This window comes from Molothrus ater, chromosome 23 (assembly GCF_012460135.2).
Source record: "Molothrus ater isolate BHLD 08-10-18 breed brown headed cowbird chromosome 23, BPBGC_Mater_1.1, whole genome shotgun sequence".
NCBI classification, from domain to species: domain Eukaryota; kingdom Metazoa; phylum Chordata; class Aves; order Passeriformes; family Icteridae; genus Molothrus; species Molothrus ater.
The window spans coordinates 6462502-6472003 of NC_050500.2; the positions used below are offsets into that span (position 1 = coordinate 6462502).

Sequence of the window (9502 nt, forward strand, 5' to 3'; positions counted from 1 at the left end):
TTCTGGGAGAAGGTCGTAATTCATGTTTTACCTGTGCTGGGATTCCCAGCTCCATCTTGGGGTTCCCATCTCTGTCTCGGGATTCTCAGTTGCATCTTGGGGTTGTCAGCTCCATGTTGGGGCTTCCAGCTCCATCTCGAGGTTCCCAGCTCCATCTCGGGGTTCCAGCTTTTTCTTGGGGTTCCCAGCTCCATGTTGGGATTCCCAGCTCCGTTCTTGGGGTTCCCAGCACCATCTTGTGGTTCACAGCTCCATTCTTGGGGTTCACAGCTTTGTCTTGGGGGCTTTGCAAGGTCTTGGAAGGGGGAGCAGGAGAATTCAAGGATTCAAAGACCAAATTTTCCCTGGAGAAACCCGCGCGCAGCATTCCCACTGCCCCGAGATGCTCCAGGCCCTGTATCCCCAGGGTGAGGACCCGCAAACATCCCCAGCCCTCCCGAGGCCGCGGAGGCGGCGCCGGGAGCCCAAAGTCGTGGATCACTGGGTTTATCCGGTGGGATTCCGGCTGTGCTGGGAGCCAGGGCCCGTGCGCGCCGCTCGTCCCGGGCTGGCTGAGGAATGACAAGTGACAGGCGGCTCCCGACCCCAAATGTCAGCGCTCACACTTGAGCGGGCAGCGTGTCCCGTCCCCTCGTGGCCAGCTGTCCCCATGGAAACGGGCTGGATCCGGCCATTCCCGCCGTGCCCATCCCGGGATGGCGTCAATCCTGCTGCACGACGGCCCCTGGCAAAATCCAGGTGGTTTTGCCCCAATCCTGGAGGTTTTCCAGCCTTTTCCTCATGGTGGAGCACCCGGCTGTGGGCTGGGATGTCCTGGGGGGAAAGGATCCTGAGGATGGGGCGCTCCCAAGCCTTTTCCTCTGGGAACTGGTAATCCTGGGGGATTTTTTGGCAGCCGTGTGGTGCCTCGTCTTCCCCAAGCCCCGCACGAGCGCTAAGCATCATTATCACCGTGATGATTAATTATTATTAAGCAGATCCCAGCCCTTCCCCGCTCCGTTGCCAACCTCGCTGCTTCCCCAGCCTCAGAGGAGCTGAACGAGCCCATGGCAGCTCCAGAGCTCCTTCCCATACGGAATCCCAGAGTTTTACCCTTCGGATTGGGAGCAGTGGGATCAGGACTGGCTGGGACGTGTGGGGGGATCAGCAGCTCCACTTCCACCCTGAAGGAATGGCATCCAAACATCCCAATCCCATCGGATCTGTGCTTCCACTCCACGGACGAGAAGAAAATCTTCATTTTTTCAGAGGAAGCGTCGTTTCTTCAGGAATTCTCCCTGCCTCAGTTTCCCCCCATGCCCTGGAGACCCCCTCCCATGGATCCTTCTGGCCTTCCTCATGGATCTGAGCCGCTCCAGCGGCCTCATCCCGCCCTAATTAAACAACCACCAGGATTAAACAGCCATTAGGCCTCCCCGCTTGGAAAAGCGAGCATTTCCAGCCGCCCGAAGCTCCATTTAAATGCAAATGTGGCGGGTTTAGCCCAGAACCGTGGAAATGAGGAGCATTCCCGTGGAAACGAGGAGCAATTCCAGCGGCGGGGCCTCCACCGGCTCCGCTCGGTGCCACCCCGGGAGCGCTGGGACAGGAACGCCGGCCCGGGTGGGGCTGCATCCCAAACCCACCCCAGTTCGGGATGCTCTGGGAAGAATCCCTGGGAAAAGGGATGGATCTCCTGACGTGGATGGATCGACCAGATGCTGGGACCTTCCGAGCGCCAGCGCAGACAGATGAATGAGGGGATTTGGGAGCTTCTCCCCATTTTGGGGCAGAGCTGCCGCCTGTTTCCCTGAGTTCCTGCCAAAACGAGGCGCACAAAGGGATTCCATCCCACCATCCCACCAAAGGGAACCATCCACGCTCTGCCGGACCCACCTTCCCCTCCCCACCCTCTCCCTGCAGGTACTCGCAAAGGACCCCAATTTCCCCCCCTTTTCCCCCCATTCCCGATCCCGTTGTTGGAGGCGCCGGCAGTGAATAATGCAGGAGGAGGCTGGAGGGGAAAGGAGCGGCTCAGGTTGTTCCATTATTGATGAGAGCTGACAGATCCGCTGCTGACAACCTTCCGAGGAGATCTGATTAGCTCGGAAAAAAACAACACCGAAACCGCAGCGCCTTCGCGAGGGGCTGACGGCAGCTGAAAACCCCAAAGGAGCGGCGTTATCGACGCTCCCGAATTCCAGGGGACTTTCAAAAAAGGTTCTAGCAGGTTTGGAAGAGGTAATTACGCTCAATTAGAGTCACAAGCGCCGAGACGTCAGCGCCGCTTCTCCCGCTCCCCTCACACCGCAGGCAGGGATAAACGGGGATTTATCCAGCGGAATCCGTGGATTCTTTGGGATAGCAGGAACCGGGGGTGCTCCGGCCCTGCAGGAAAGTCAGCGGGAGCTTCGCTCGGCGCCTCCCCCCTCACTGCCGGCTGCGTTCACGGGGCTGCCGAGCGCATGAATAATTCATCCTCCTCCTCCTCGGCTCTCAAGCGCCGGGGTCTTTGCAGATCCAGCCGCGGGATGAAAGCCCCGGCAGGAGCGGTGAAGGGCCCGGGAGGTCGCGGCTGCCAGACCCTTTTCCAATTAGCCGAGCCCTGGAACGCGTGCCCAGACTCCACACGCGGCCCTCCTCCCTCAGCTCCGGCACCGCCCGGGCCTCCAGGCAGGAGAAATTCTCTTTTTCCCAAGGTTTTGGCCAAACCGAGCCCCGCAGGGGTGGATTTTGGGGCTCTGTCCCCGGCAGGATGGAGGAGAGGCCGGGTGGGCTTGGCTGGGGTTGTTTTGGATGTCCGACACCACCCGTGCTCCAAAACCCAGCTTTTAAATTAAATATCTCAATTCTCCCAAGCTCTCCTGTGCTGCATTTCCCCACACGAGGGGACAGCACTCCAAATATTCCCCTAAATATCCTAAATTAATCCCAAATAAAATATCCTAAATATCCTCTGTTGGTGGATCCGTGTTCCCAGCAAGGACGAGCACAGGGATCCCGGAGTGCTGAACCAGCCTGGGGGCGTCATTCCTGTGCTCCCTTTCCATCCTTTTTAGGGATACAAAACCTTTTTCGGTGTTTAGGACAGGATCCTCCAGCTGGAGGGTCAGGGGACCCAGCCCCATCCCCTCCACCACGGGAATTTCAGCCTTCCCGGGAATTTCAGCATCCCAGCCTGGGCAGGGGGACACCTCAACACTCAGGGATGCCAGGGATGGTGGAGAACCTGGCCCGAGGGGGTTCAGAGGCCCCTCCCCATCCCAAAATCTGGGGAAGCGGCGGGTGGGATGAGGTTTGGGAAGCTGAGGACACCGGGAGTGAATTCCTGAGCTCCCACCTCCCACTGGAGACCCCTGGCAGGGCCCCCTCGCACCGCAGCCACCCACGTCCCCTGGGTTCATCCCTGAGGAAAATCCCACCGGGCTGGGACGGAGCCAGCGGGAGCGAGTCCCCGAGTGCAAACAGGAGCTCCCACCCACGCCCAGTTTGGCTCTTCCTTCCCTCGTTCTTTTCCGCCTCTCCCTGAAGCTCCCCTGGGTCCGATCCCTTTGGGTTCCGCTCCCCCGGCAGCGGTGGCAGCGATGCCGTTCCCCAGGCTCCCGCCTTTCCCCCCACCCCACCGTGCTCCCGCTCGTATCGTCTTGGGGACAAAAACTCCCCAAAATCTTCGGAATTCAGGCCAGGAGTAGATCCACCACCAGCACCTTCCCCTGCCGTGCCTCAGTTTCCCCACGGTGACTCCGATTCCTGCAGCATCCCTCAGGAATGACAACTCCCATCCCTTCCCATCCCGAATTTCCCCCTGCTTTTACTCCTCCCTTCGCTCCTCTCCTCGTGCCCACAGCTGAACTCCAGCCCCGATTTCCTGCCCAGCTCCCGGATTTTCCCCCTTCCCGACGCCCACAGCTCCTTTTCCACCAGCTCCTCCTTCTTCCACGGCGGCCTCCGAGAGACCCCACAAGCTCCGGGGCTCTTTCCCGTCAGCCCTCGTTAGGCAGCGCGCGGCAAACGAGGGCCGCTGAATTAATTAATCACTGAATTAATTAATCACTGAATCAGCTGCTGAATTCGTCACCCGGCCGTGCCGCGGAGCAGCTGCTCGGCATCAGCCCAAAGGGCTCCCGGCTGCCGCTCCCTCCCTTTTCCGGGAGCACCGAGGGATGAGGAGCCTTTGCTGGGCACAACAACTTTTTTTCTTTTTCCTCTTTTTTCATTGCGCGACCCTTTTTAAAGCACCGCAGAGGAGCAGCAGCTCCCCGGGGATGTTTTTCCTGCCTTGGTGCCCTTCCCCGAGCCTCTCTCTCCGTTTCCCAGGCCAACAGAGCCGGCCCTGGGCTGCACCTTTCCCTGGAGCCCAGCCCATCCCAAACATTCGCGGCTCCTCCGGAAGCCTCCTGCCAGCTCTGCCCGCTCAAAGTCACCTTGTCCCGGCCCGCCGCGCTCCGGCCTCTCCCGGCAAATCATTAATCGGCTCCTCGGCATTCCCGCATGGAAAAATGCCCCAGCGGGTGCCCCCGGCCTGGCACTCGGAGATGCCGCTGCCCGGGAAGCTGCTCCTGTCGGCGGCCGCGCTGCTGCTCCTGTCCCTGGCCTTCAGGTTTTATAGGAACCGCTCGCCTCCCCCGGGAAAAATCCCACCGGGAGAGCAGCGGGAAAACCGGGATGGGGATGGGGCTCTGAGGAGGAGGAGGGATGGGGGGGACAAACGTGGGAATGGCCCCGGGATGCAGCCCGCGGCTCTCCGGGGGGAGCAGAGCTTTCCAAGGAATGAGGAGGAGGAGGAGGAGGAAGGAGAGGAGGTGGGTTCGGAGCTGATTCCCAGGAAAGCCCCGCTCGGTCCGGCCGGGATGGAAAGGGAGTGGGGAAGGAAACTGGGATGGAAGTTGGGAATTAAATCAGAAAGTGAAGCAGGGGCTGAGCTGGGGAGAGATCCCGGGAGCAGGACGGGAAGTGAGCTGGGAAAAGAGCTGGGAAGCGAGCTGGGAAGTCAGCCAGGAAGGAAGTCGGGAAGCAGGCTGGGAATCAAGCCGGGAAACAATCCAGGAAGAAAGCCAGGAAGCAAATTGATAATGAAGCCAGTAAATGAGTTGGGAAGTGAGCAGACAAACGAGCTGGGAAACAAGCTGGGAAAGAAATTGGGAATTAAGTCAGGAATCGAGCTGGGAAGCGAACCGGGAAGCAAGCTGGAAAGTAAGGCAGGAATTGAGGTGGGAAGAGAGCTGGGAAGTGAGCCAGGAAGCAAGGCAGAAATTTTGCTGGGAAGTGAGCCGGTAATTTTGCTGGGAAGAGACCTTGGAAGCAAGGCAGGAGTGGAGGTGGGAAGTGAGCCGGGAATGTCGCTGGGAAGCGAGCTGGGCTCTCACGACCCCGGGGCCGTGGCCGGAGGCCGGGGCAGCCCCGCAGGGAGGGACGCAGCTGCTCCGGGCTCCGGGCATTCCCCAGGGATTCCCGACGCCCGGACAGAGGGGGATGGATGCGCCCAGAGCACGGAGCGGGATCCGGCTGCAGGAGCGGGGAGGAGCAGGGAGGGCAGCGCAGGGACAGTCCGGACCCTCAGCGTCACCTCCAGCCTGGGGCTGCTGCTGACGGCGAGCGAGGCGGGCTCGGACACCTCCCACTGCTTCTCCTCGGTGGCCAAGATCCAGGTGGAGGAGAATTTCATCCCGGAGCGCCGGGACCAGGACAGGGACAGCCTGCCCAGGCCTGGCCTGCGGGGCAAAGTCTACGACTACTTCGTGCAGTCCACCTCCGAGTCGGTGTCCAGGCGGACATCCCTGCCCTTCGTCCCTGCGGGGACACCCCGGTGTCACGGGGAGCGGGGCCAGGCGGAGCCACAGAGCTCCGGAACCCAGGGGGAGAATCCAGCTTTGGAAATCTCTGATCCCGACACCTCCTCAGCTCCACATGAGGGCACGGAGAGCCCTCCAGAGCCACCTTCTCCCAGCAGCACCCTGGGGATCAGCCCCGAGCTCCCGCTGCCCGGTGCGGTTCCAGCTGCGGCTCCTGAGCCATCCCAGGTGTCACTGCCCAGCCAGGTGCACCTGGGGAACTGCTCCGAGGTTCTGCGCGCAGCCAAGGCGCGGCAGCTGCGGGCCCTGCAGGATGCTGCCCTCCAGGTGATGAGCAACCACCTCCTGCAGGTGCTGCGCACCCCATCCATCTACGGCCGCCTCAACGCCGGCGAGCGGGAGCTGCTCCCGGCGCTCCGGAGCCGCGGGCGGCCGCGCCTGGTGGTGGCCGATGTCCCCCCGGCCGAGCCCGGCCACCGCCGCGGCCGCCTCTGCTACTACGACGAGGACGGGGACCGCTGGTGCCAGCTGTGCCAGCTGCCGGCCGAGGTGGCCGGGCGGGGCTGTGCCGTGTGCTCCATGTTCAATTACCTGTTCCTGGTGCCCGGCTGGGAGGGGACAGGCCGGGCGCGGAGCCCCTCGTGCCGCGTGCTCTGCTACGACCCCCTGAGCGACAGCTGGCGCGACATCTGTCCCCTGCGCCAGGCGCGGCCGCACTGCCAGCTGGTGGCCCTGGACGGCCACCTCTACGCCATCGGGGGCGAGTGCTTGGCCACCGTGGAGCGCTACGACCCCCGGCGCGACCGCTGGGCCTTCGCCGCCGCCCTGCCCAGGGACGCCTTCGCCGTGGCCCACGCGGCCGCCGCGTGCGACGGGGACATTTACGTCACCGGGGGCACCCTGCGCTCGCTCCTGCTGCGCTACGACGCCCGCGGGGACAGCTGGGCCACCAGCCCGGCCGTGGGTGACAAGGACAGGACGGCCGAGCTGGTGAGCGCCCACGGGTTCCTGTACCGCTTCCAGCTGCGGCGCGGCGCCGGTGGCACCCAGGTGGCCGTGTCGCGGTGCAGCGCCAGCGCCAGGCTGTGGTACCGCTGTGGCAGCCGCCCCCTGCCCGAGCCGGCCGGGCTGCGCTGCGCCGCCCTGGGCGGCCTCGTCCACTGCCTCGGCCGCGGTTTCCATCTCCGCTTCCTGGCCGACCCCGTCTCGCCGCGCTTCGGGGCCAAGGAGCTGCGGCCCTTCCCGGAGCCCCACGGGAGCCTCCTGCCCGCGGTCCTGGTGCTGCCCGAGGGGGGCACGGAGACACCCCGGCCCTGAGGGGTCCCCAGGGAGCGGTGGCAGCTGGAGAAGGAGCCCCCAGGCTGTGCAATCCAGGCCCTCCATGGACCCGACTACTTCCCAACACTCCGGGATGCAGGAAGGGATCAGACCCTTGGATCCAGCCTCTTCCCACTCTCTGGGATGGAGAAAAGGATCAGACCCTTGGATCTGACCTCTTCCCACTGCCCGGGCTGGAGGAAGGGATCAAACCCTTGGATCCAGCCTCTTCCCACTTCCTGGGATAGAAAAAGGGATCAGATCCTTTAATCTGGTCTCTTCCCACTGCCCAGGATGCAGGAAGGGATCAGACCCTTGGATCCGACCTGTTCCCACTCTCTGGGATGCAGGAAGGGATCAAAGCCTTGGATCCAGCCTCTTCCTACACCCCAGGCTGGAGGAAGGGATCAAACCCTCGGGCCCTGCCGGGAATCGCAGCCCGGAGGAGGCTCCAGGAAGAGCCGGGAGGAGCTGGGCGGACTCGTTTGCTCAGGGGAGGTCAAACAGGGCCGTGTTTGTTTGGGCGGCAGCAAATCCCGGATCTCCGCGGGCTCCAGCTGTCCGGGCGCCCGTCGGGACCCGATTTAGACCCGATTTAGACCTGATTTAGGCTCCAGGTGGGGAACATTGACCCGGACACGGATGGGGAGTGGTTTAGGGTGGCGGTCGCTGAAGCTCCGCCGGCATCACTGGGACGCCTCACTCACGCTGGGAAGAGTTCGGGGCTGGCCTCGTTATCTCTTATCTCGTTATTTCTCACCTCCTCCTCCTCCTGAGAGCGCAGTTGTCTGTGTTTAATCTCTGTGTAAAGCGGCGCCGGGGCTTTAGGCACAGCTGGGCCTAAATTAAAGCGAACATTCGGTGAAATGAACCCCGCGCCTCGTTTTAAGCCGAGCCTAATTGGAGGCAGGAGCGCGCTGCTTGTTCGACATCGCTAATTAGGCACGGCCGGCAGCTCCGGGGAGGCGAGCAGGGAGCAGCGCTCCCTCATCCCCTTTTCCCAGGTTCTCCCGGCTCAGACGCTCCCCCATCCCCTTTTCCCAGCTTTTCCCCCTGCAGACATTCCCTCATCCCCTTTGCCCAGCTTTCCCAGGAGCAGATGCTCTCTCATTCCCATTTCCCCCCCAGCTTTTCCCAGCTCAGACACTCCCTCATCCCTTTCCCCCAGTTTTTCTGGGAGCAGACCCTCTCTCATCCCATTTTCCCAGCATTTCCCAGCTCAGACATTCCCTCATCCCCCTTTCCCAGCATTTCCCGGCTCAGACACTCCCTCATCCCCTTTTCCCAGGTTTTCCAGGAGCAGATACTCTCTCACTCCCTTTTCCCAGCTTTCCCAGCTCAAACGCTCCTTCATCCCCTTTTCCCAGCTTTTCTGGGAGCAGACACTCTCTCATCCCATTTTCCCAGTTTTTCCCACTTCAGACACTTCCTCATCCCCTTTTCCCAGCATTTCCCAGCTCAGACACCCCCTCATCCCCTTTTCCCAGCTTTCCCAGGAAATCACTGGTTATCCCACAATTCCAGAGGGGCTGGGGGAAAGGAGCTTAAATCCCCCCCAGTTCCACCTCCCGCTACCCCAGGCTGCTCCAGCCTGGCCTGGGACACTCCCAGGGATGGGAATTCCAGGTTTTTTAGGGAATTTCGCGGCTGCTCGGAGCGGTTTAGGAGAGCCTGGGTTAAGATTCTCTCCCAAAGCGCTCCCGGAAGGATTCCTGGCACTGCCTGGAGCCTCCGGACGGAGGGCAGGGAACCTTGGGAGGCTGCGTTAATTAATGAGCCTGGGGCCGCGGTAATTAATTAACCCAGGGCTGCGTTAATTAGCAAACCTGCCCAGACTGCTTCTGCGGGTGGGGGTGGGTGAAGGACCCCTCCCTGTCATGGGAAATGCAGGAATACGTCGGAGCACGAGGATTTTTGGGATTCACGGAATTTCCCAGCTGAAACATCCCAAAAAAGAGACTCTGGGAGATGGGAGGCGGCAATTCCAGGCGGGATGATCCCTCTGGGATGGCCCCGGGGCAGGGGAGGGGGGAAATAAAGGGAAAAGGACAAATCCAAACCCAGACTCAGACCTGGAGGTTTCACTCCCTGCTCCAAAATCCCAGAGGTTTTGTCCTTTCCCTGCTCCCAAACCCTGAAAGTTTGGTTCCTTCTCTCCCAAATCCCGAAGGTTTGGTTCATTCCATGCTCCCAAATCCCAAAGGTTTGGTTCATTCTCTCCCAAATCCCGAAGTTTTGGTCCTTTCCCCGCTCCCAAATCCCAAAGATTTGGTTGGTTCCCAGCTCCCAAATCCTGAAGGTTTGATCCCTTGTCCAACTCCAGGTTCCTTCTCCCACCCCGGGGCCATTCCAGAGGGATCATCCCGCTGCTGCCGGGCTGGAATTCCCACCTCGCTCATCCCAGAATATTTTTT

At 61.5% G+C, this 9502-nt stretch overlaps 1 protein-coding gene across 1 annotated transcript; it reads left to right on the plus strand.

Annotated features, from left to right (window-relative positions):
- Nucleotides 1–4341: 4341 nt before the first annotated feature.
- KLHDC7A (kelch domain containing 7A) lies at nt 4342–7167 on the plus strand. Its single transcript, XM_036396353.1, has one exon. It carries the CDS (start codon nt 4479–4481, stop codon nt 7086–7088), a length of 2610 nt encoding a protein of 869 aa, XP_036252246.1. The 5' UTR covers nt 4342–4478; the 3' UTR covers nt 7089–7167.
- Nucleotides 7168–9502: the final 2335 nt, after the last annotated feature.